This window comes from Paroedura picta, chromosome 5 (assembly GCF_049243985.1).
Source record: "Paroedura picta isolate Pp20150507F chromosome 5, Ppicta_v3.0, whole genome shotgun sequence".
NCBI lineage: Eukaryota > Metazoa > Chordata > Lepidosauria > Squamata > Gekkonidae > Paroedura > Paroedura picta.
In genome coordinates, this window is record NC_135373.1 from 40,250,724 (window position 1) to 40,277,625 (window position 26,902).

The 26,902-nt window shown below is 49.4% G+C and overlaps 1 protein-coding gene across 4 annotated transcripts in view; it reads left to right on the forward strand.

Moving 5' to 3' along the window:
• The window catches only part of ADGRB2 (adhesion G protein-coupled receptor B2), a 168,818-nt gene that overhangs the window by 126,789 nt on the left and 15,127 nt on the right, over positions 1-26,902 (forward strand). For 3 of the 4 annotated variants that reach the window (XM_077337463.1, XM_077337460.1, XM_077337461.1), the window contains exons 17-24: positions 2,930-3,033; positions 5,443-5,545; positions 11,707-11,857; positions 12,753-12,822; positions 13,829-13,895; positions 15,853-15,938; positions 17,813-17,911; positions 24,122-24,293. In XM_077337463.1, the coding sequence (XP_077193578.1) occupies positions 2,930-3,033; positions 5,443-5,545; positions 11,707-11,857; positions 12,753-12,822; positions 13,829-13,895; positions 15,853-15,938; positions 17,813-17,911; positions 24,122-24,293 (852 nt within the window). The remainder of the gene's footprint in view (positions 1-2,929; positions 3,034-5,442; positions 5,546-11,706; positions 11,858-12,752; positions 12,823-13,828; positions 13,896-15,852; positions 15,939-17,812; positions 17,912-24,121; positions 24,294-26,902) is intronic. The other variant, XM_077337462.1, reaches the window with a different exon arrangement.

Below are 26,902 nucleotides of genomic sequence, written 5' to 3' on the forward strand. Positions count from 1 at the left end.
TGTGGTTGGGGGTCACCACAACATGAGGAACTGTATTAAAGGATCATGGCATTAGGAAGGTTGAGAACCACTGCCTTAGGCAAAGGCAGGGAGGGGACACCTCAACTGACCTAGTACAGTTGTTTTAATGGTTCCTGAGGTGATGTTAATTGGAGTACTTGTGCACATTCCAGAGCTCCAAATAAATGCAAAACGTTAGTACTTCCTTCCTTCCTTGTAGCAGCAGGGCCAGCCATTTTTCCTTAGGCCTCATTTTGCTCAGGTGCTTATATACATGTACCCTGAGGCTCTTTCACACTTGGCCAGAACTGCTCATTCTGGGTAGATTTGTGATCTCCCCCCTTCCCCCCCCCCCCGAACCTAACTTTTAAATTCAATTTTATGGCAGGTTTGCTGCTGAATATCATTTCCCCGTATCTGTTCCTGGCCCAAAGGGGAGATGGATTGTACTAGAAATGGGGTACATTTGCTTGGGGGGAGGGACTAAACAGCCCCTCACTGCTATATCCCCCTTGAAATTAGAGTTCTAGCCGCAGCTTTCTGTTAAAATTAAAAACACAGCATTAGCTAAAAGGATCACAGGAGAACCTGTCATGTGTTGGGCCGTGAACGCTTGTCTTCAGGTATCTCTGAATCTAGAAGACAATGCAATTTCTTCAGAAGCTTTTTAGGGCCTATTCAAGATGCAGCTAAAGTAAGAATTCCAAAGGCCAGTACTGTGAGCCGGCAGCCTCCTGTCGCTGGCCTCACTTTAACTCCTGGCAGTCCCCAAGGAGGTCTTTTTACCCAGGATGCTTTGTGGAAATTGGCCCGGGCCTCAACTGGGGTGGAAAGAAGCATGACCTGAACCAGGTGTCAACCTTTGCAGTCACTTCCCTGTTCTAGTGATAGCTTTCAGTTGGTGGTGGGAACGTCAAGCAGAGAGGTTTATCCCTGGAGAAACAGCATCCTTGTAAGAAGTTTTATTCGGCAGGCATCCCAAGCATTTGGTGCTTACGCATCACACCCCATACAGGAAAGAAACAGGTCACTTTGCCGGGGGGGGGTGGCACACGACACACACTCTTCACTGTCCTGTATTTTACATAGCTGCTTGCGGCTGCATCATCTGCTGCGAAACACACCCTTCTCGCATAACGTCTCCCCCCCCCCCCAAACTCAGCCCAGAATCTATACTTGCTGATCTAGGGCACTTCTGGGCAGGTGCCAATTACCTTTCTCCCTGATGCTGAATATTTACAGGCAGCCTCCTTGACCTATATGGGATAGAAAGGCAGGCACCCACTCGGGTAAGATGCTTCTAAACTAGCTTGGCCGGCTCCAGCTTGAGATATTCCTGGAGATTTGGGGGCAGGTAGAATTCGGGGAGGAGAGGAACTCAGTCACCTGTAATGCCTTCCAGTCCACCGCCATTTCCTCCACTGCTCTCTGAAATCTGGAGATCGGCTGTAATTTTGGGAGCTCTCCCGGTCCCACCTTGGAGTCAGCAGTCCTAAACTCCAGATGACTCACTTGAGAGAGTTGGCGACCGCCCCCTTCTTCTCCTAAACCTCTGCCCCTTTTCTGTCCTTCCTGCCACTGCCTCCCCCGCCTCTCATTCCCCAGATCTCCCCTTTGTTTCCCTCCTCCTACTTTCTCATTCAGAACTCTTCCCACTGCCCCCCCCCCTGAATGCCTTTAAGTGCTGCAGAAGATGATGTAGATCTATTCCCTTCAGCATTTCATGCCCTTATACACACACCCCCTCCCCACGCTCAGGGCTGGGGCTGTTGAAACGTATAAGGGTTATTAGCAGGCCTACAAGGTGTTAATGTGGGTGGCGATGAGGAAGGGGGGGGGCGGATGAGCGACCATCTTGGAACTGTGTTTGGGAGTCCTGCTTTGCTGCTGCTGCCGCCGGGGGCTGACGGAGCAAAGCAGCTTCCGTGCTCTGCCCTCGCAGTAGCTTGCTCTCTTTCATGCCTCCCTAATCGGGCTGGGTCATTGGTATTCCAGAAGCATGCCCTGTTGGCGAGGAGATGGAGAAACCACCTCCAAGGAATGCAGAGAGGCTGCAACTCAGCCACTCCCCCCGCCCCTCCCCCCCCCGCCCCCCGCATGTGTCACAGGAAGCAAAACAGAAGCAGATGAGCTCCCAATGGGTTTGTTCCGGGGTGACGTTCTCCTTAGGGAAAGGGCTTTTGCTCTGGAGGTGGAATGAAGATCCACCCACAGGTGTGTAGAAAGAGGCCTCAGAGTGCTGCTGCCCCCCAAAATCAGGGCAGGCAAGCTAAAATCATCAGGTGTCTCTATACCACAGCTTGAAAATGAGTGGAGAGTTGTCCCCCGCAGGAAAAAAATCTGGAAATGCTATCATTTGTTATGTTAGCCTTGCTTATTCCCCACCTTCCCCCCCCCCCAAAAAAAAAACCCCGACTAATGTTGTTCTCTTCTCCTCCATGCTGTAAGGTAGGCTGGAGTGAGGACGCTGCTGGCTCAGTGGAAGCTTCCAAGATAGACAGGGGATTGGGACCTGAGTCTTCCAGATCCCTGGCCAGCATGCTAGTCACTCTGCAGTGCTAGTTCACAAACTGTATTTCTGTGGTGTGCAGCTGGTGGCCTTTAGCAGACAGTTCCTGTGCTTTCTTCCTAAACAATCATTCCCAGGATTCGGGGTGGGGTGGGGGGAGCACAACAGTTGTGCCTTTATGAACCTGATATTGTGCAGCATTGACAAGCAAGAGACCATTAGCAACACCCTTGACCATTAGCAACTTGAACCAGCCCTTTTGCAGCCCTTGTTTGTTAGCTAGTTTTCTGTTGTTTGGGTCAGCTTCCTAGTCCAGCTCAGGTTCCCTCCATTGGCTTTTCTCAGTTGTCAGGAGTCGTTCCTTCCGAAGAATGTCTCAAGAATGCAAGTTCCCTCCTGGGCTTCTTCCTTCTTTTCCAGGCTATGGACTCTGGTGGCTCCCCCTCTGTCCCTCTCATGATTGGCTGCGCTGTTTCCTGTATGGCTTTGCTGACCCTGTTGGTGATCTATGCCGCCTTCTGGAGGTAGGTTGGCACCTTCTGTCCACCCTGTACCGTAAAGCGGCAGTGTGGGCTGCAAACTGAGCTAAATGTGGTTCAGTGGACTGCCTCTCATGCACCACCGATAGATCCTAAGAAGGAGATGTGGGAAGGAATTTGCACACCAGGAGGAAGAATGCCTCTGTGTGTTCCTTGTTTGGGGCAGAGGAGCATCTCTGCTAGATCACAGCGGTACTGAGACTGGGAGGGACAAAGGCTGTCTGAATCGGAACTAAAATCACATTGTTTTGGATTTGTAGTCCACAGTTTTGATGCTGCGCCAACTGAAGTATAGCAGCACCTTAGATACCAAGAGGATTTCCAGGGTAGGAGCTTTCAAAAAGTTTCCTTCCCTCAAAACCTCAAGCCCTGGAAATCTTGCTGGTTTTTGGACTCAAATCTTGCTCTTCTGTTGCAGACCAACATGGCTACCCACCCAAAACTAAATTGTGACATGGGTCACTGCCTGGTTAAGGTCGCTGTCTAATGTTTGATGCTGATGCCAAATTTAAAATGGCTTCTTTAGATAGTTTGGTAAATTTGAGGCCACCGCAATACAGAGCACAAACTCGTCAGATTCATGTCTTGTTTTTCAAAAACTTTTACATTCAAGTAACAAGTATTGTTTTTTTTTTTAATAAACACTTAATTGCTAGAACATGATTTTGTATGTTGGCAAACCAATTTGAGTTTAGAGGACTTGCTTGAAAGGTAAATTAATTTTTGCCGTGGACTCACGAAAAGGAGTATTTCTTCCCACTCATTCAGGGCACACCTGTGCGTAGATTGTGAATATAGTTTGCATTAATTCAAGAAGGTCACCGTGTTAATCTGTTGCAGGGAAAATAAACATGAGTCTTGTGGCACTGTAGAAACCAGCTTTAAGGAGATACAAGACTCATGTTTATTGATTCTGCATTAGTGGTTTCAAAGGCAAAACAAGGGGGTGTCGGTCACTGCAAGGAAGCTCCTATTTGTGTATTGAAAGTCCCGCCAATCCACAGTCAACTCATGGACCCCTGTACAGCAGAGGTGGCCAAACTGTGGCTCTCCAGATGTCCATGGATTACAATTCATGTGCTGGCAGGGGCTCATGGGAATTGAAGTCCGTGGGCATCTGGGGAACCACAATTTGGCCACCCCTGCTGTAGAGTTTTCCAGGCAAGAGGTGTCCAGAGGTGGCTTGGCATTGCCCACATCTGTGAAGCAGCCTTGGACTTCCATGGTGGTCTCCTATCCAACAAGTGCCATGCCATGCCCCATGCCATGCACCTTGAGGGGTTTACCACCTTCCACCACCAGAGCCTGGGCCAGACTAGGGGTGTCAGGAAGGGAGGGGCTTAAATCACCACCATCCCTCTCCTGCCGACAGCCAACACCACCACAAGAACCCAGCTTACTTTCCTTGCAGACTTTGGTTTGCCAGCTCCCTTTTATATCCCCTTGTCCCTGTATACCCCACCTCCCTTCTCCTCCTTGGTCACCTGACCCCACCCATCAGGCGCAGTTGCCGAGATTGCCTGAAGCTGATCTCCCACCCCCACTCCTGTTTCCCCCTTAACCGAGGGCAGGCTTTCCACTACCACTTAGAGGCAGGGCCAAGGCGGAAGTAAGCAGCAGCTTCTTATGGCCCATCCTCCCTGCCCCATGCTATGCTGGCTGCCGTCAGCCCCTGGGATCCAGCTTTCACAGCCTGCACTGCCAAAGCACCAGCCTCCGAGGCGACCATGCCGTGGCAGACTCTGCCTCGATTCTCGTCCTGGGGCCGTCGCTGCCAATGGTAGTCACCAGATAGTTGCTGCTGATGCTGTCGCACTCCTCTGTCCCTGGACCCCCACCAGGAGAGCCTTGTGAGTGGGGGTCCTGTTGCCGATGAATCCCAGGCTTGGGGTTGCTCAGGTCATGCTGGTCATCTCCCATGTATTGGTGAGGAGCAAGCAATCTCAAACCCAGGCTGGCCGACCCTGCTTAGCTTCCCAGATGTGATAAGAACAGGTTAATCTGGGCCATCCAGACATGGCAGCACCGATACAGATACCCTACATCAGGGGTAGTCAACCTGTGGTCCTCCAGATGTTCGTGGACTACAATTCCCATGGGCCCCTGCCAGCGTTTGCTGCCCCTGCCCTACATTACCCTGGTGCCCCAGGAGTCATTTTGCTGTAGGTACATTCAGGCTTAAAATTTGATTTCAAGGGTCTTTCTCCCAGAGTCAACACACCGCCGGTATGTGTGTAGGGGGGTGGGGTTTGCACACGTGTGCGCACACTCTGATTTTTCGGAGAAGACATTGTGGGTCTTGTTGCAATACAGCCACGATCCCCACCTACCCGAAAAGAATCTCCCAGAACCACACTCATCACAGTTCCTCTGCCTGTCGTCTGTCGCTTGCAGGTTTATCAAGTCAGAACGGTCAATCATACTTCTGAATTTCTGTGTCTCCATTTTGGCTTCGAACGTGCTGATCCTGGTGGGGCAGTCCCAGATGCTCAGTAAGGTGAGAGGGCTTGCTTCCTTTTGTGCCGTGTCTGCAGGTGATGGTGCTTTGCTCCTTGCTCAGGGTGCGCTGGCTTATGCAACTTTCCTGTACCTTCATGCCTGGACATGTAGCCATTTTTTGTTGTTGTTCTCAGGCCTTGTTCACAAGTTACAGTGAATGCAAATGCATCCTGCCTGTACATTTGTGTGTAAAAAAGAGTCAACGTATGTTCACTTTACAAATGAAACCAGGGAACAGTACCTGGAAAAAAGGTATGCTTGCAATCGCCTATTAAGCTGTGCATTCGTTGAGCAAAATGAGAAAATTACTCAACATCTGCTTAAAGGAAGAATCAAGTGTACTCTGTAAAGGTGCCAGACTGGCATTAGGGAGATGTGGCTTCTGATCCCCACTCAGCTGTGAAGCTTATTGGGTGACCTTGCACCGTTTACATGCTCTCATCCTCGTCTACCTCACAGGGCGGTTGTGAGGAAACAGTGGCAGCAAGGTGACTGATTTGCTTCTTACGGAAAGGGTGGGGTGGGGGAAATTAATTTCTTTTGAGATGTAGCAAACAAAAGAATTGGGCACGTTTTCAAAAATTTGGACAGAGCGTTCAGAATTTATCTGCAAGGTTTGATTTAAGTGTTTGATTTTGAAGGACAGTTCTTAAATTCAGGATTAAGGGTTCAATCCTGCTAGATATAAATATGCAATTTCTTAGCTTCCCCCCCTAAAACCCTTTAAAGACCATCCATGGACACTGTACTTTGGGGAATGTACTTAAAAATCCAAAGATCATTGGTTATACTGGTTTTCCTTTGCTGCATCTGCATGGTTGAGCTGCATTTGGGTCTTTGGTTCTGTCATACCTTCTGTCCTCTTCTTTTGTCACCCGTTATTGGCACTTCTCATAATTTCATTGGATAAACACACAGCACAGGAGTACCCCAGACCTGGACTGGATCCAGTGTAGCTGATCTAAGGTAGCTCTGATTGAAACCCATCATTGTCACTCACACGTTTGAAGAAACAGACAGGATAATATGTACGTCTTTTCATAACAGTGCCCTTTTGGACTGGTTCCTGGGTATCGTAATTCATGAAAATGCAGATTCGGCCCGTTTTGGCTTTATTGTTTTGGCCCTTCTCTGTGTATTCAGATTCCTCTTGGAATGTTGCTGGTTCCTGGGTATCGTAATTCATGAAAATGCAGATTCGGCCCGTTTTGGCTTTTATCATTCTGGCCCTTCTCTGTGTATTCAGATTCCTCTTGGAATGTTGCTGGTGGCTAAATTTCTCTGCAGCTCCGGTTCCTGGCCTCCCAGGCAGCCAAGGCCTAGCCTGGCACATGATGCCACTGTCAAGATTCATCACCGTCCCTTGGAACGATCCAAGTCAGGCTGCTCCAATCGCTGGTAGCTTTTAAGAGAACCTCGTTCCTTGTCTTTATTTTTAGAAAGGATCGATGTATTTGAGAGGGTTTTATGTGCTGGGTTTATTTCCCAGGTGGCTGGTTGGAATTGCTGGTGACTTTTCGGTCGAGAGGAAGCTGAGCGAATTTTCGTTTCTGAGGGACATGGTGCCACCCCAGCACCTACAACAAATTAATGAGCACTGCCCATTGGCAGGTCACTGTCAGAATGATAGGATCCTACCCCCAAAAGCTGACAGTCTTAAGTGCTGTGGGGGTGGGGGGTATCAATGGGTGGGGAGAGCCAATCTGCAGGTTAAAGGCTCTTGGCTGATTGGCTGGTTGGAGGAGAACAAGGCCCCTCCCACTTTGTTGGGAACCGAGCAAACGGGCAGGAGTGGAACCAGGCCCCGGCATCTGGTATTCCTAAACACGAAGTCTCTGTATAGAAGGATAGAACTTTGCTGGGCCTGGCTGCAGCAGAAACCCCACAGCCAGATCTGGCAGGGCTCTTGCGTGCACCTCTGCAGAATTTGAGGAGTGTTCCCGGCAACCGGTGCTGGCTTCTCTCTGGCTGCGTCCCTGAGGGTGACAGAGCCAGGCAGCAGCTGTTTGCAGATGAGTCATGCTTCGAGACAGAGCGCCCGTCCTTGGATGTTTGTCTGCATGGAGGAAATTGAAATATTTGCTTATCTGCAGCCTGCGCGAACAGGAAGAAAGCAGGGAGTGTAGCTCAGGAGAAGAGAAAAGGAAGAAAGAGCTTCCGCTGGAACTGCCTTTGTTTGTCAGAGAGAGGAGGTGTACAATTATTGTGTGCATTCAGAGGGATTTGGTATGAGGTGCGGAATTCAGAGTTTCGTGGCTTCTCACTCGTTCGTGAAGAGCTAGTTTCTAGTCCTCCGGGTTGGGAATGACGTCTTTCTATGTGGAAGGAACAAAATGTCAGAGGAGAGGCTGGTCCAGGATTCCAGGGGTCAATGGTGGGATTTCAGTGATCTGGAGCATGCTGCCCCCCCCCCACACACACACTCCATGCTTCATCTCAGAACAGCCAGGGTCCATTTAATCAGATAACATGAGCAAGTTCAATTAACTGATCCATGTCCCCCCTTTTTCTGTTAGTGCAAATTTTAAAGATGCAAATTTTAGCCCAATGAAAGCACGCAGCTTGAACCGGGGCTTTCCAAGAGTGTCGCTTGACTTTTGTGCACCTATTTTAATTTGCAGAAGTGACTTCCCGAAGGCTCTGACTCCAAGGCCCAAGTCTCCTAGCTCAGTGTCAGACTCTTTACCCATCGCTTTCACAGCTCAGAGGGATTGTGACACAGGTGGACGGGAACCGAGTTCTGGCCCAACAATGCCCCTTCCGCTGAACTCAGAATTTCAGACTGAGGGCGGATGGGGGCTTCTGAAGCAGAGCCCAGTAATATAGTGGTCATTCATTATATGAATGATGACTCTAGTGCAGCCTATCAAACAACCCCAAGTCAGCTAGGCCCAGGTTTTGCATTTCTTGAGGCTTCTGATGTGTCAAAAGAGATCATTACTGGCTCTTTACCTTACCGGAGGGCACAGACTCTTTGGGAAACCTAGGTCTGCCGGATCCCTTTGCACGTGGTTGGAATGGACTGTACAGTTCCCAAAACTGCACTGCAGTTTTGGATTCTCCTTATCACTACTTTATCTCTAAATTGCAAGATGATGTTGCATCTGTATACTGACAAGAGTTATTTGGCAGAAGCCCAGGCGTTTCTTTTTGTCTCCTCTCAGATACAATCTACAAGAGGTTGGCCACACCTACCGAAGAGAAAGCCCTGTGCTACATTCTTCCCTCTGTCCAATTCCTTGTAAGGTTAGAACAGGCCTGAGAAAGCACCCCAGCATGCATATTCTTTGGGCTGGTCCTCCTGTTGTCCCAGGTGTGGCAGGTTTAGAAGCTCTACCAAAACCTGCAATGCCTGTCTGACCAGAGATTAACACGGGACAGGAATTCAAACTTTAGATCTGGGCAAGAGGAATCGGATTTCAGGTCTTCATTCCATTTGCTGCTAAAGAGTCCGTGGGCCAAGCATTTCTCCCTGCAGTCCCTCCCGTCTTTGCAATTAACAGTTCTGTATGTTGCATTCCCCGCCTCCAGCCCCTGCTTGATACTCGAATATGGTTACTGGAAGATGGAAGTCTGCTCTAGCCGCCAGGCAGCCCGGGCGTTTCTGTGTGCCTTATTGGCAAGCAGCCTCGTGCATAATAGATCACCACCCCGCGGCGTTTTCCCTTCATGTACCACAGACATCAGGAGCTTGGAAAGCGTGTTGTTGGGAGCAGGGAGAACAAGGAGAGGGCATCTGTGCTCCAGAGGAGCGGCCGGTGTAGCTGTGCAGATGCTGGGTGTGTTTGGCCAAATGAAATCCTTGTCAGCCTAAGTGGCCGGGGCGGGGGAGGTATTTTTGATTTGGGCACCTATCTGGAGACAGGCGGTATTTGTTATTCACCAGAGACAGTGGCACGAAAGAGGCACTGTAGGCAACGGGGTGTATGCTTAATTGGATCTCGTCACAGATTTGGTAGACCGTAATCTTAAGCAGAACCTCAGAATGCTACCCAAGTTTATTTAGCCGGGCTTCCTCCCAAAAAGTGTACTTAGGGTGGCCTTGGGAATCTTATCAGGAAGGCACCAAAGCTGAGCTAGTAAGAGTCAGTTGGAGTGTTGGAGAAAGATTTGGGATGCCCAGGTTCAAATTCCAATTCTCTGCTGTGAAACTTGCTAGATACCTTTGGTCACTCTCAGCTAAACTTAGCGGAAAAGGGCGGATGGGAGAACCATGTGTGTCATTCTGGATTCCTTGCAAGAATTGCAGGCTACAGATGTGGCCACTAGATTGTGTTCTTCAAGTGTCGGTAGCCTTGGTAGCTTTCTCTTCCTCTACAATATTTATGTACACTTCTGCATTGATGAAACACCTCCCCAAAGCTCTCTGAACGAGATTTATTTATGACTGCATCCAGATCCTTTTTTTTTTTTTGGCATGATGTTGTACAAATGCAAGAATGCGCAGAGTAAATCATCGCTTAAGAAGAAACTTGATGTAATCGTATGAATGATCGTCAAAAGACTGCCTTTTACCTGTTTTATCACTGTATTCACACACACACCACTAATGCAGAGGAGGAAAAACAGGTGCAAGTGGATGGAAGGAGCAGCAAGTTCCCGATGCTTTGCAGAATTGGCTTGAGAAATTTGCTTAGGTTTTAGGAGTAAGTCTATACACAGATCTTCTGAAACAATGAAGGAACCAAAGCTGGGGAGGTCCCCTCAGCCAGCATATGGTACTTTGAGAAATGTCTACTTTTTCTGTTGGCCAAAAATGTCTTGCGGAAAGCCTCGATATATGGTAGTGGTTGCAGAACACTTCTGACAGGGCTGATATGGAAGGAAAACTACATGAAATGTTTTTTTTTAATGAGCCAGGTATGAATTTGTCCTTCTTTGAAGCTGCACATGCAGGTTTCCTTGCATACGCATCAGCAAAAAGGCCAAAATAACCACCTCAGGGCCCTTTCAGTTTCAGAAAAAGACATGGGGACATGGGGGAGGCAGAAGCCCCTTCTCTCCCCGTGCTGTGGTGCTGAGCTGAATCAGGCTCCCAACACGGTTTAAACGGGCATTCCCACAGCTGCCGTGCAGCTGCAGGGAAAGCAGGTCAGGTTCGGGAAACCAGGACCCAGCTTGTTAAATCTTATTTTGCATCATTCAGCCCACTGAGTGTTTTCAGTGGAGGGAAGAGGAAGCTGGCGAGGGCAGCCGCTGCATTTCACCACAGTGGCTTGTGAACTCCGAGCACACTTTAGCGCATGATAAAAATGGAAGGGGGCAATAGTTGTGTGGCTCATGGCGCCTGCTCTGGAATGAGTGTGGGTTCCCAGTGCTTTTTTGCATGCAGAACAGCTTTTAACTCAAGGAAGCTGTTCTGTCCAGGCACATGTGCATGGCTTGAGCTCAGAGGTGGTTGTCAGATATGGGCAGGGTTGGGTTGAGAATATGGAGGTGGAGAGAACGTGGTTCTAAGCCACTCTGAGTTCAAACTGGGGAGGGAAAGGAGGCCATAAAATAAATAAATGCAAAATGGAGTCTATGCAAGTGCACACATTCATATGCCAAGGGTCCAGGCACTTTGTGTGAGATACATTGCAGTGAGGTCAAAGCCAGTGTGACTTGTTGCATGAAAAGCAGGCTCCTCTTTTCAGCACCGCTCACAGATGCTTTTGAGTTCATTCGCTGCTCTTCTCCTGTGTTCTGTTTTGCTTTTTGTGCCAGCGGGATCGGCCTCATTTGAACACGCTGACATTGAACTGTCTTGGCTCCAGTAACCATGTCATTGATTTTCCCAGTGACACCCTAACCTTATTCGGGACTTACGGGGACCATGAACTCTTGCAAGCAATGCTGTGGCTTGAGGCTGAGATCGAGCCTGGCTCCGAATCTTATTTCAGCCCAGAATTCAGCAGGGGGCTTTAAACAAGCCACTAATCTGTTTGTCCCCCGCATCGGAAGCATGTGGATAATAAGGCTGCCCTTCCCTGACAGGATTAATGTAAGACTTACTGAGCTAAGGGGTGTGAAATGCTTTGAATGTTAAGAGTGGCATTTTTGCATTCGACCTCAGTCTCCCATCAAAAGTGTGCCTTCCCAAGGAGTCCAGCCAGTCCTTTGCTCAAAACCACCTGAAGCCATTTTGCATGACTCGCTCACTTCTCCTTCTCCCTCCAGGGCGTCTGCACTATGACAGCTGCTTTTCTCCACTTCTTCTTCCTCTCTTCCTTCTGCTGGGTGCTGACCGAGGCCTGGCAATCTTACTTGGCTGTGATTGGCAGGATCCGGACGCGCCTCGTCCGTAAACGTTTTCTCTGCCTCGGGTGGGGTAAGATGCTATCGCCTTCCTCATCGGGCAGGTCCTTGGGTTGGGCAGTGGCTTGTCCTGTGGTCTGGCAAGTCCAGGAGGTGTTGTGCAAAGAGAGGGAGTGCGACCGCAGTGCCATGTGTCTGGTGCCTGAACGTACACCGCTGATCTCTGGGTGATTTGGAGGTGCAAATGATCCATCACCCATCTGTCATGTACTGTGGTAAATCTCTCCAGAATAGGCAAATTCAGAGCTTTGGCAAAAACTCAGTAGTTTATTTCAGAAGAGAACTAACAGCATCACAGGACTCCTGCAATGCTAAAGATAAAAGCCATAGGAATCAAAAGGCAATTATAGAGGCAACCCACACACACGCACACGCACACACATCTGTATACAATTCTGGTTCATATAGAAGGATTCCTATTTTCCAAGGATAGTACTGTTTACAGCTAGCATCTCTAGGTGGGAAGGGAATAACCAAAACATCTGAAGGGATGACAGAGGGCCATCTGGCCCAGAGCGCGGGGACTGAGGGGAATGAGTGGAGCAATTCTCCACAGAGAATTCTGGGACTCTGGTCAAACAATTCATAGCAGGAGCTGGTGCCTACCTGACACCACCTGACAATACAGAAGGCTTTTCCATGATGCCCACACCATGGGTTTCCAGCGTAAATGGCAGTCAGTGGGCAGCAGATTCTTGGCCAAGATAAATGATGTCAAAAGGAGCTTTCTCATAGGGGAAAAGAAAGCAAAGGAAAAGGACTGAGGTCAAAGGGTCACCTCTATCAGTCTTGCTGCAGGATTAGAGTTGGCATCTGGCAACTTCTCCTGACGAGCACTGTGTGAGGTTCTCCCTTCAATGCTGCTTGGCTGTCCAACCTGCACCCTCCTATGTTTCTTTCCTCTACAGGGTTACCAGCCTTGGTGGTTGCCGTCTCCGTCGGCTTTACTCGGACCAAAGGATATGGAACGTCCAGCTAGTACGTTCTGGGAGTGGTGTGTGCGTGTGCTGTCTCTGTCCTCTTGAAAGAGGAGAGGGTTGAGGGAGGACCAAGAGGCTTCAGCAGGGACCCCCTGCACTCCTGGTATGCTCAGGCATATTATATCCAGAAGGAAGAACCATGATGGCAATGACACCTGGGTTGGTTACCCTAACCCAGGGGTAGTCAAACTGCGGCCCTCCAGATGTCCATGGACTACAATTCCCAGGAGCCCCTGCCAGCGAATGCTGGCAGGGGCTCCTGGGAATTGTAGTCCATGGACATCTGGAGGGCCACAGTTTGACTACCCCTGCCCTAACCTTTCACTGCCAAAACAAGCTCCCCCCCCCACACACACACAAACACAGAATTGCCAAAGACAAAGATTACTGGGATGTCTCCAAAGTGCATCCACCCTGGAGGAGAAGTGCCCAGTAGAAAAGAAACAGGATCTAGTAGTTTAAGGACTGACCAAAAAAAGCACCCCGCTAGCTATATGGTCAATTCTTGTGTCAAGAAGTCCTCCGTCAGCTGCTTGGTGGTACAGTGGTTAAGAGTGGAGGCTTCTAATCTGGCGAGCCAAGTTTGATTCCCTGGTCTTTCACGTGCATCCAGCTGGGTGACTTTGGGCTCCTCACAGCCCTGATAGTGCTGTTCTCACAGAGCAGTCCTGTCAGAGCTCTCTCAGCCTCACCTACCGCACAGGGTGTCTGTTGTGCAGAGAGGAAGGGAAGGTGACTGTAAGCCACGCTGAGAGTCCTTTGGGCGGTGAAAATCAGGGTATAAAAACCAACTCTTCTTCCTCCTCTTCTTCTTGGCATGGTTCTCACAATGATGCAGACTGCTCAGGGGGCTTCAGCTCCCACAAAAAGGAAGGGGAGAGCAAGGATAGAATTGGGATGGGGTATCTTTTGATTGGGAACCCCCCAGTACAGTTTCTAGACGATCTGCTAGAGCTGCATTTCCTGGTACTTTGGTGGTGACAAAGTCATCCTTCTCTCCGCAGCTGCTGGCTGTCTCTCGAGGGGGGGCTGCTGTATGCCTTCGTTGGACCAGCTGCCGTGATCGTTCTGGTAGGTGCTCAGCAGCCGTCCCGCGGTGGAGATAATCTAGCTCAGTGGCTTATCGGATGTTTCCATTTCATTGCTCCTTCTGCGGATGTTCCAAGAAGCCTGTCGGAGAACATCCATCAGGGTCTCCAGTGTGCTGATACACCACTTGCCCCGTGGCCACATGCACCCAAATTGGGTTGGATAGTAATGGGGCTGTAACTTCTTTCTTTCTAACTCCAGAGTCTGGCTCTAAAATGCCAGGGTTTCTGAAACTTAAGTGTGCTTGGAAAGCTCCCAATTTCACTTCAGGCAGGTTAACATAAGCAAGTCACTATTTCTCGTAGGTTCCGTATGCGAAGTCTGAGTATAGTGACGCTAGTCCAGGGGTAGTCAAACTGTGGCCCTCCAGATGTCCATGGACTACACTTCCCATGAGCCTGGCAGGGTCATTGTAAGGATTCCAAGATAATGGAGATTTTCACATAATTGTTCTAAACTGGATGTTATTTGTTGTTGGTCCTATTTCAAGTAAAGCAATACAAGGACGGGAGGAGGAGTTATTTGGTGTCTCCTTCTGTTAATGTGTCATCTCTGAAGTTCTGTGATCCTTGTAAACAGTGACGATTTTTCTCCCCTGACCTTTTTCGCCATGCCATCGTCCTCAGAGTTTGAGGTTTTATTGAACATTCTAAGTTGGGAAGTATAGCAATTCAAGGCTATAGTGGCAGTCAAGGCATCTCAATGGTGCCACTAGAGAATCGTGGAATCGGAAGGAACCTCCAGAGTCATCCAGTCCAACCCCCCCGAACAATGCAGGAAACGCACAATTACCTGCCCACCCACAGTGACCCCAATTCCATGTCCAGATGATACCCCCCCAAATCGCCCCCCCCCCCCCAGAATCCAGGCCAGTCTGGCCTAGTAGAAATTTGCCTCCTGACCCTAACGTGACAATCAGCAATTCCCTGGGCATGCAAGAAAGGGGCACAAGCTCAGACACAGTCCCTTCTGCCCACCCACTTATAACCTGCCTAAGGATACAGACTATAACGCTGAAGTGCTATGTTGGTTTAGCACTATAGCACTCAAATTAGAATATTTTTTTAAGGCCATGAAAGTTTGCGTGGCAAAAAAGGGGTTGTTGGAAGCCGTATGGAGATTTGAAACTGCACACCACAGTGATTCAAGAGTACAACAAGGGGGTGGGGTAGAAATTGGAAGAAAGCAGTGCCCCTCAAAAACAGTTCAGCCACACTTTGCTAACCCGATTCAAACAAGTTTGTATGAATAGGTAAATAAATTTCGCTAGCAGCCAGTTACTAAAGCAGGTGTGTCTGAAATTACAGGAAAAAAATCCATTAGCAAGCAATTACTAAAAGAGAATACAGTTTGAAAATGGCCAATATCTGAAGCACCAGTAAAGGTGGGAAATGTGCTGAATTTGGACTAAGTCATATTGTTTATTTATTCATTTGGATTTTTATTTCCCACCACTCCCAAGATAACAAAAAATGAAAAAGAGAGAGTAATGATTTGAAATCGGGGCACAGTTTCCCAGCACTTGATCCCTCTGGGATTGTTAGCTGGGCTCCCAGGTCAAAGGCTATTGTGAGCCCCAAATATTAATAATGGTGTGTTGTGAAAATAACTGAGTGTAGACAACCTCCTGTGGGGTTTTCATGGCAAGGGACGAACAAAGATCGTTTGCCTTTTTTGACTTCCATGGTGGTCTCCCACCTAAGGACCAACTGCGGTCGACCATGCTGGGCTTCCAAACTCCGAGGAGCTTGGACTGACCTGGACTATTCAGTCTGCTGCCCTGACCCCTTCCCTCTTTAGACCTGTGCTGGGGTTAGCCATGTGTCCATGTCAGACTCCGCACCAGATCCTCTCAACCCACATTCCATCTTTGCTAGTTCAGTTGTATAAATAGTTCTGCCGTTTCTGCTTTGCAAATCCTCTCTCTCCCCTTTGCCAGGTCAACATGTTGATTGGAATCATCGTATTCAACAAGCTCATGTCCCGGGACGGCATCTCAGATAAGTCCAAGAAGCAGCGGGCAGGGTGAGTCCCCTTCTCCTCCTCTTCCTCTTCTGCCACAAGCAGCCTCCAGTCTCAGCCCTGGGCCCTGAGGTCATTTTAGGTGAACAGAAGGGGGGGAAAAAACCCACATTGGTCTCCAGAGAATGAGATAGTTCTGCCTGCAGCTGATACGGGAGTCTGGCAAAGATTTTATTTCATTTGAGGGAGGTGTGCTATCCACCTGTGCAGGTAGATGGACACCACAATCTTCTCCTATTGGCCTTAATCTTTTAGCATTTTGCTGGAAATTTGTACAGGTGTTTCACCTGAACACCTTCGCCGTGCATTTCGCAAGGTGCTTCAGGTGCAATCTTGGGGCAACGTGAAAGATGAGTGGAAAACGTGCCCCTCCCCAGGATCTCACTCAGAGTTTAGCCAGTTGTGTCCATCGTAAACGTGCCTCAAAACGCATCCACATCTTTTTGTTGTAACATCTTTACCATTTGCCCTATATTCGGCTCTTGGGCTGGCACAGAAGTTGTGAGGGAAAGGCAAAGCCGGTATGATTAAGAATCTCTTCTCCCCCAGCACAGGTGTACACACTCATATAGAGTGGCCCATGTGAGGGTTACTTAAAATGGGGCTCTCCCTATCTCACAGGGATGTGATGCAGTCGAAAACAAGGGTATGTGGCATGCAAAAAAGGCCAGACCAAATTCCTGGACAGGCTAAGCTAATCTACCCGAGTAGTCCGATGCCTGCCTATCTGAGCAGACATGACAAAGTCACAAGTCTTGAGGTTGATGAAGTATGGAAATGGCTTGTTGTCTTCTGAAAGCCCCAGGTCACTCAGGACCTTGTTGACACCGTTCCGCATGGCAAAAGGTTCCCAGTGACTGTAGCAGCAGGCTATCGTAACAGCTACTACAGTCACCTGCCAAGAGCCTTGCTATGAAAAGAGCCAGACACGGCTGGTAGTGCTGGGTGAGCAAGCAGGCAGTGTAAAGAAGAGGTAGGAGGCTCTCTGCAGGTGACTAGCAGCTGTCAAAGCTGTTAGCCAGCACAGATGGGAACTAGGTTTTGGGGCTGAGAACGGGAGTCTGGCAAAGATGCATTGCTAAGGCCATCCATGGTGGCTTTGTCTTTGCTTCTAGTTAGCGGAACATATTTCAAGCCTGTTTCCTGCTTTCGCCCTCTTATTTAAAAGCTCAGCAAGGTGACCAAACTAAAAGAAAGGGTCCCAGCACTCCCACAGTTTCCCAGGCTTAGGTTGGAAGGGTTGTCTGCCCAGAGAGGGGCTGGTTATGTCCGCAGGGACAGCCCCACTGCCTTTAGCAGAGAAGGCCATCCAAGGCTTTGGCAGCGACTGCCTGCTCCATGTTGGCTGCATCCCCTGTGCTACTTTGGGCTGTAACTCTTGAGTCACCGTGAGTGGCTTGAGCTTCTTTTGCCAGTCAAGCCAGTGCTGGGTGTAGTGGGGAGCCAGCCTCCTTGACGGAAATAGTCAAAAAGGAAGCGTAGGGAGGGGGGCATTGATATAGGCCATGCTCCTGCCAGCACCCAGTCCAGGGGGACTCCATCACTGAACTTCCGTGCTTGGAGAGGAAGGCGGAAAAGGCTACTCTCAAACTTGCTTCTGCACTGCTTCATGCTAGCCATTCACTACCTGTGCCTCCTACAACTAACCCAGCTCTCTCTCTCTCTCTTTCTCTCTCTCTCTCTCTCTCTTTCTGTGTGTGTTTTTTATCCTTGTTTGCTTTCTTCCCGTCTACCCCTCCCTCCCTGCCCTCCATGCTATGTCACTCCTTCACTTTTCACCAACTTTTTTCTTATTCTCTTCATGGCCTCCCTTTCCTTGCCTGGGTGGGGGAACAACATGCCGTGGCACTCATTGGGGGAATGGGGCCTCCCCTCAGCTTCAGGGATCCCCCGTGCAGAGGCCTGTTGTTGAAATGCACCAAATGTGGAATGGTCTCGACCACGGGCCTCCCCTCGGCCGTTGCCCGCAGCGCCATGTTAGTCTGCTTCAGGGGGGGGGGGCCCATTTCACTCTGTGTCCCTCCCTTCCAAATCTCTTGCTCTCGCTTTCTCTCTGCCTGTTTGCTTGATGCTGCATGTTGAGGGACGTAGTTCTCCAGTGAGTCACACCTGACACTTTTGCATTGGTGCAGTTTGGCCCTTTCTTAGGCAAATCGCAAGCAGTTGGTTTTATGGGCAGGGGCCACCCCGACTGAAAAAAGGGAGTTGTTTTTCATGAAGATGGGAAGCCGAGTGACCACTGGCCTTTTCAGTACTATCTACTCTGAGAAGCAACGTCTGTCCAAGAGCTTGTTCAGAGATCCTTTCCAATCTTATTCTTGGAGATCCTTTAAGAGGCATTGCTAGGAATAGAGCCCAGGGCTTTCTCCATACATTATTGGCCATTCATCCAGGGGCTCCTTACTTCATTTATCCAAACCTAACTGTCCTAGTTTTCAGGTTCAGACTAATCACTTCAACTCCTCCTCCTCCTCCTCCTCCTTCGTTGAATCCCATTTGGAGCCACTTCCCACCCCAATGACTGCTGCTTTCAGACTGTCCCAAACAATAGATTCCAGCTAATAGGAAGCCCTTGTGCCACTTTGCAGCTTGTCAGATTTCGCTCTGTGGTGACATCACCTAGGACAATTGAAAGGGCGGTGCTTGAAAATGAACAAATGGACAGATATTAATATAAAAACAATTTGCATAGTATGCTGAAACACATCCAAAAGAGAAGGCGGTTTGCCAGCACGGGGCAAGCTTTGCTGAAGCATGGTTGCATTCTAGGAGGATGCTGCATGCCTGAATTTGTGGGAAGGAAGACAACATTTCATGTTTGCAGCCACCATAAATGTTCCATTTTCTGCCCCAAATCTGCAATTGGTGTGTAGGCTAGCCCCAGTTCTTTGTTAGAAAAGCACTGTGTGACCCATGGCCACTGATTCCCTTCTTACAGTTGGAAGTAGGCATGTGTACTTGGTTTACGTGAACCAAAACAAAAAATACTGGAAAAAAATATTGTTTTTTTTCAGTATTTATAAGCCAAACACAGATTCTTTGATATGTTTTGACTAGCAGTATTGTTGGCCCAAATAAAAGTTGGGGAGGAGAAGAAGCGAAACAGACCACTGAACAGCTGCTAGTCATTTAAACCAAGCAGCTTGATGTGTCTTCCCTTCAGCTGAACATTTTAAATGACCAGCAACCATTTAAAGCGAACACTGGCAGGGGCTCATGGGAATTGTAGTCCATGGACATCTGGAGGGCCACAGTTTGACTACTACTGATTTAAACCCTCCCTTTTGCGCCCCTTTACAAAAGGAGGGAAGAGAAGGGCCCCCCTGAAATGGCTTGCAGCCATTTCAGCAGTCCATTTTGTTTCCCTCCATTTGAAAGGGGAAGGGAAAGAAAAGAAGACTCCCATTGTTATGGACCACGGAAGCGGACAGCTCTGTGGTGCCTGGGCTGGAGCTAGCTCCCTTTGCAGCTCAGTTTAAACTGAGCTATAAGGGAGCCAGCCCAGGATCAGCTGGTTAGTGGGCTCTGTTGGGCAGCCCAGACCTAAATGGGCCACCAAGCAGACCCCCAAGCCGATCCTATGGAGAGCTCACTCTCTGCAGGATCAGCTGTTTGGTGGGGTGTCTGGATCAAACCCATCCCAGCAGACCCCAAGCCAACTCTGAGAAGAGCTCGCTCTCTGCAGGATCAGCTGTTTGGTGGGGTCTCCTGGGCTGCCCAGCAGACTCCAAGCCAAAAAATTCAGCTTTCCCAAATGTACTAAATCCAAATACCATATTATCAGTATTTGGATTCGGGAATATCAGGAAATGCCTATGTTTTGTGGGGGTTCAGTATACCCAAATCTGAAAAATACTAGGTGTGTGTGTGTTATGTGCACATCCCTGGTTGTGAGTCAGCACATCATGCTCCATCCGGCGGGACATGGCTGATACCTGCCAGACTCTCAGGCTGTCCTTCCCTCGCTCGCAGCAGAGAACCAAGGTGCCTGTGGATGCAGGGGGAGGGTTAATTTTTAAAGACCTCTCTGCTGCAGAAGCACTTAAGCAAAAAGCATCAGCCGCCATGGTGTGCAGGTAGGCTGAGATGGAAATGGTTGTGGCAGCAGACAGAAAATGTACCTGTTTCCCCAGCTGGCCCCTGGGGCCATGGGAGCGTTTCCTTTCCTCCTTTTCAAACAGCGTATTGTTATTGACTCTTAAAACCAGCCCTGGTTCACTCCCACAGAGCCTTGCCATCTGTACAGATAATTTGAGCATCTCCACGTTCTTGCTCATTCGAATGGTGACTGTGCTCTCCCACTGGGCCAGATTCAGGACATCAGCAAATTGCTCCAGACGTCTTTGGCTTCGCATCCGAGCCAACTGGTCCAAGGCAGCGAACTTTCGGACTGTGTTTCGGCAAATTGGCAACCTCCCTCTTTGCTTCCATCCCTGTTCCTGCCGCCGTTATCTTTTCCTGCTTAAATTCCAGGGTACATTCTCTCGGTTTCCTCGCTTGTGCTTTAATGAGCCTCTGACAGCCAAGCGTCGCGCAAGAGGAGACGTTAGAATTAAAAGATAGTTAGATCTAATTAATCGCACGCATGAGCTGTGGCTTCTGTCTCTCTCCTCTCTCTCTCTCTCTCTGCATGAGAAGGACAGAACCGCAGACAGGCGGAATCCATCACGTCCGGAAAACTTTCCATTTTGATCCCTCTGCTGGAAAAGGCAACGCCCGTTCAGTTAAACACTGAAGCCGGAGTTTCCTGGCTTTTCCTCCAACACTTCTCTTGAAAGATGAAGGATTTGGGAGGCAGGGAGGACAGAGATTTTTTGCTAGAGCTGCTCCGACACTTGCTAATTGAAACAGAAATTCAGCCACATTCTTCTTTTGAAGTACAACCTCGATTGCGTAGTTGAGACCCAGCAGAAGAGAGCCTGTGATACAGCACTCCTGCAGGGGCTATACCACTTTGTGATGTACTTTATTAGCATCTGCCCATGTCCAAAGCCCCCTGCACAGACAAAGGAATATACAGGGAAGAAAGCTTAGCTGGCACCCTCCTATCCGGCACTGTAGTTCTCCACAGGCAGAACTGATGTGTCTTCCCTTCAGCTGAGCATTTTAAATGGCCAGCAGCCATTTAAACCCTCCTTTTGCCCCCCCCCTTTACCAAAGGAGGGAAGAGAAGGGGCCCCCTGAAATGGCTTGCAGCCATTTCAGCAGTCCATTTTGTTTCCATCCATTTGAAAGGAGAAGGGAAGGAAAAGAAGACCCAGATTGGTTGTGAATTTTATTTATTTAAACATTTGTACTCTGCCTTTCCTCTTGGCTCAAGCCAGGTGAGCAGCAGCTTCTTCAATGGTTGTCTGTGTAAGTATTTGGGGGTGGAAAATGTAGTCAAGTCGCAGCCAACATACGGCAGCCCCATAGGGTTTTCAAAGCAAGAAACCTTTAGAGAAAGTGTGCCATTTGCCTGCCGCTGCATAGCAATCCTAGACTTCCTAGGTGGTCTCCCATCCAAGCAGTAACCGGGGTTGACCCTACTTAGCTTCCAGGAGTTGACAAGATCAGCTAGCCTAGACCATCCAGATAGGGGTGTGTGAATATAATTTAATTTAATTTGTACTATAGGTTAATTGATTCAGACTGCCCTGAGATGACTGGTTCGATGGGAGTGGTCTGTACATGCAAATAAATACATGTTTATCCTTCACCTGGAGAAGCAAAAAGAAAGCCACCTTGCCACTTCATTTGTATGTGATGTGAGCCACACACACAAACACACGGCTGCCTTTCATCCTTAGGCTTGCTGGTGGCAAGGAAGACTAACAGGCACGAGGGTAAACGCATCCCAAGTCAGCCCTGCACATCATACCCCCTCCCCTGCAAATTAATAGCCTCAAGGAAATAAACGGGCTGGCTTTCCTACCCACATGAGCCATGGGGGCTCCAGTCAGTGGCTGGGATGAAAACAGAACCAACATCCTGCAGCTTCGCCCGGCTTTCTGGAGACGCTTCAGGTTAGTGGGCTCTTTGCAGCCCGGCACTGAGGGTGTCAGTGTGATGATGCAGCGGTGAGAACATCTGGCCAGGGAAGCTCTGAGGGCTTTTGGCCTAGTGCGGAAAAGCCACAGAAATGCATGGAAATGCAGTTCTTCAGCCCCCCTGGCTCCAATCCTTAGGCACTGTCAGCCTGTCAACATAGATGTGGTGAGTCCTCAGCAGGCAAGGTGTCGTACGAAACTCAGGAACGATACTGTCCCTTGCCGAGAGGGTCTGCAATCTGCATCCAATCGGTTATTGGTATGCCTGCCACCAAGTCACAACTGACTTGTGTTGACTCTAACAAGGGGCTTCCAAGGCGAAGGAAAAGCAGGGGAGCCTGGCCATTGTTTTCCTCAGCAGAGCCAGTAATCTAACGTGGATGTGACCAGAGCATCAATCACTATGGCCAATTCACATTTTGTGAGGAACAACCATTGCTTGGTGAACCAGCCAGAGCTGCTAAAAGCTGCTGTGTGCAATAAGCTGCCAACCATAGGCCAGGATTTAATAGAACTATAGAGCTGGAAGTAAGGGCCGTAAAGACCATCTAGTACAACCCCCTGCTCAATGCAGGATCAACCTCAAGCATCCATGAGAAGTACCTGTCCAGCTGCTGCTTGAAGACTGCCAGTGAGGGGGAGCTCCCCACCTCCTTAGTCAGCCGATTCCACTGCTGAACTACTCTGCCTGTGAAAAATTTTCCCCTTGATATCTAGCCACTACTGTTCTACAAGGAGCCATTACTGCAGGTTCTACTGATGCCCACAGGAATCGCTCCCTGCAACTTTTCAAACACTTCAAGAGAGCAATCATGTCCCCTAGCAGTATCCCCAATTTCAGACACACCCCACACAAACCCCCTTGGACAGGCTGGCTCAATATTCCCCCATCAGCTTCTCCATTGACCCACAGCAATTCAGTCTTGTCTGGATTGAGCTTTAGGACTGAATTTTTAAAAATGATATTCCATTGTTCTCCCCACCGCTGTCCTCACAACGCCCCTGAGAGGTAGGTTAGGCTGAGAGACCATGAGGGGCCCAGTGTCACCCAGCAAACTTCCATAGCAGAGCAGGGACCCCAAACCAGCTGTTTCGAGTCCTAGTCCAGAATTGTAACCACTAAAAGCACACCCGCTCCTTACTCCTGCAAAGATTACCGTATTTGCCGGCATATAAGACGACTGGGTGTATAAGATGACCCCCCCAACATTTCCATTCTAAATATAGAGTTTGTTACATTACATTACAGTACTGAAGTGCAACCGGCGTATAGGACGACCCCCCCCCCCACCCACTTGGAGGCATGTTTTTCAGGGGGGAAAGTAGTCTTCTACGCCAGCAAATACTGTATTTTTTTTATTTACTTCACTTTCAGCCCACCTTTATTACTGAGGCTCCAGATGGATTTTAGAAATAAGTCAGTCAGATGGCATAAGACATCAAATAAAGAATACAAAAAGGCTAGAATTTCAGAATTAGGATGGCCTAGTGTAGCCGGATCCCAGAAGCTAAGCAGGGTCAATTCTTGGATCGGAGGCCACCAAGGGGGGTTCTGCAGAGGAAAGCGATGACAAACTCCTTCTGCTTCACTCTTGCCTGAAAAGCCCTTTGCTGGGGTCAGCATAAGCCGGGTGCAACTTGACGGCACCTGACGTCCTGCTGCAGGAAATGTATTACTGGTAAATGACGGCATTAAAAGAAGCAGCTGGAGAAGGAGCGGAGGCTGAGCCTGTCATTGATCTTCCTGACCAAAGGCCACCAGAACTTCCCAGTCTAGAAGCAGGATTCAGGGTGCAAATTGACTATGAAAGCACAAGGGTAGTGCCTCCGAGTAGCTACAGAGTGGATTTCCATTGCTGCCCCCACGGCAGACCCCCGCAGAGCACCGTGTGGTCCGACCAGCTTCAACTTGCAGCTCTGTAGGAATCCTTGGGGGAGACAGACCTTCACCCTGCACTGTTTCCCTTTGTAATTCACTCCTTGGCCAGCACTGAGCCGCTGCTTGCTGTCGCTTGCTCACCATCACACGCCGGCCCTTCTGCAGCAACGTGGCTGGCCCAGCCTCTGTACTCTCTAGTTCCCCTCGAGCCCCTTTCCCCTTTGTGATTGGCTTCTGCGCCTGTCTCTCTCACCTTCTCCCCTCCCACCCCCTCCTAGGGCATCGCTGTGGAGCTCCTGCGTGGTCCTGCCCCTGCTGGCGCTCACCTGGATGTCGGCTGTGCTCGCCATGACTGACCGGCGCTCCATCCTCTTCCAGGTCCTCTTTGCCGTCTTCAACTCGGTCCAGGGCTTTGTCATCATCACTGTCCACTGCTTTCTGCGCAGAGAGGTGGGCATCCGTGCCTTGCCGGGTGGTCTACCCTGGTGTGTCCAGCTCCCCTGGATCAGAAGTGTATGATGCGTTTGCTTCATTTATACGCTGCCTTTTCCCCCAGCGGGGGCTTAAAGTCGCTTACAATGTTTTGCTCTTCTCCGTGTTATCCTTATAATCACTCTGTAGGGGATACGTTTACCTTAAAGGTAGGTCTGGCAGAGAGTTTGTGATCGGACCAACTAGCAGGCTTCCATGGCAGACCACGAATTTGAACTTGGGTCTCCCGGATATTAGTCTGGCTCTAACCACTTTGCCACACTGGCTTTTCCAGTGATATGAAGAAGATAATCATAGAGTTGGAAAGGGCCATGCAGGCCATGCAGTTCAACCTCCTGCTCAGTGCAGGATCAGCCTAAAAGGATCTGTCCAGCCACTGTTTAAAGACCACCAGTGAGGGGGAGCTCACTAACTTTTTAGGTGACAGATTTCACTGCTGAACTTTCCCGACTATGAAATTCCCCCCGTCCTAATTTCTAGCCGGTACTGTTCTACACGTAGCTTAAACCCATTACTGTGTGTCCTCTCCTCTGCTGCCAAGGGGAACCATCAATTTATTTTGCAGACTCTGAAAATCCTTTTTCAGATTGTGAAACAAAAAGGTTTCTAGTCCCTGCTGTGCTGCTTATGGGGATAGGGACAATTCTGCCCATTGCATTCCTGTAAGTTGGACAGCATCCTCCTCCCCAGTTTCTTATCTGAGGGGCAAGGAGATGGGGGGTGAGTGGCAGAGAGGTTCCCAGTCTGGACCAGAAAAGCTCAGCCTCAGAATCTTCCCTGTTCCTGTGGGTATCTCCAAGACCTCTAACCGTAGTGGAACCCTGGCATAAATCTGCTTAAAAACTGCCCCAGTGTTGTTAAACATTTGATGGTTGGCCTGAAAACATTGGAGCCATTTCAGAAACCCAGAGGTCTCAAAAGGAAACGAAGCCAACAGAATCACCTACCTCCTGTTGAGCTAACTCGGTCGTTCCCCAACTTCTCTGCTGCAGGATGTAAATTAATTAAATAATGGGAGACTTTTATGAACCCAAAGTGCCTGCCTGTGGAGGAGACTGCCGCTGTCTCTCTGTGTGATCCCCTGCCCAGGTGCTCTTCCAATCAGTCTCTGCTGAGTGGCGGCAGGGGGATTCAGCCATGTGTCTGCACCAGGTGTGATTGCATTGTTCAATCACTCCGATGCAGAAGTGTAGTAGAATTAGCCCCCCTCCGAGGAAGATGCCCACTGAGTCTCTGCATGAGTAACTTCTCTGCTTGGCCTCTTTCCAATCAAGAGGCACACCAAGATCCATAACTAATACAGAAAGACAGAGGGTGAGCTCCTCGCAGGCTGGGCTCGGGAATTTCTATTCTGGCACTTTGAATGAAACCTCTCTCACACACACACACACACACAGGCCTTCAGTTTTAATTCCCTGCATGTCTGTCCTACCCAGTATTTGGGGAAACATTGAGCTCTGCATTATGGAGACAAGGAGCTACCAAACATGTAATTCCCCACTTAGCTAACCTCAGAGATGGAACCCAAACAGAAGAGGCCTGTAAGGTGTTTCTCTGCCTGTCCTTCTATGACCATGGCTTTCCTTCATGGTCTCGAGCTACCAGCCTTTGAAATTTGTAATCAATCAGACAGACATTAATGGCAGCTCAGAATGTGGGTGGAGGTTCAGCTCTGTTTCCTGCCACCTACCTGGAGACCACCTCCTCTTTCCAGTCCAATCCGTCTCTGCCCTGGAGTTCCCAGCCCCCCTCCCAAGCCCCCATTTATCTTAGTGGCAACGGGAGCGGAGCGACTGTTCCATAAACATAAAACGCAGGTGCGTGCAGGAGTGGCAGGCACAGGGCCTGTTGCTGCCAGCTGCCCCCACCCATCCACATCCCTCACTCTGCTGTCAGGAAGAAGGGTGCTTATAGCATCGGTGTCCTTGCCCTGAAAACGGAAGATTAGCAATGCGATTCCTGTTGCCAGGTGCTAAGAAGGTCATCCGGAATAGGCAGGTGCATGCTTTGGGCATGCAAGCGGAGACAGTCAGAATTTATACAAGCTAATAAACAAAATTCTTTGGGGGGGGGGGAGGAGCACTCATAATGCCTGGTCATAAATACTCTCAAGGTAATGGCGGAGACAGCCGGGGGGAATTTGTTATTGCAAGGCTGTAGGTAGCAACTGAAGCAGATTGCTGGGCTGCTCCCCCATCTGTGCTGTGCCTCTGTACTTGCTCCCCGCCCCCCTCCCCTCCCAAGGGAGCCGGGATCCCCTCCTAGTGCCAAAGGAAATTGACGGCTGATATCACAGTTCTGTCCACCTGTGCAGGGTCCCAAATTGGGACTGGCGACTGGCATCCCCTGCTTTTTAGAGACCAGGGCACTTAGTTTGATTGATGCTCAATGCCTGCCCCATCCAATACCCCGTCTGTGACAGCTCTTGAATCAGTGCTTAGTCCAAGCGGCTGGTTGTCCACATCATTGCCCACCAAAGTTCTCTCCGGTGCACAGAGACAGCTCTCAGGGTGGGCAACAAGGCACTGGAGGAAGTCCTTCAGCAAAGGTGGAACCAAAACATTACC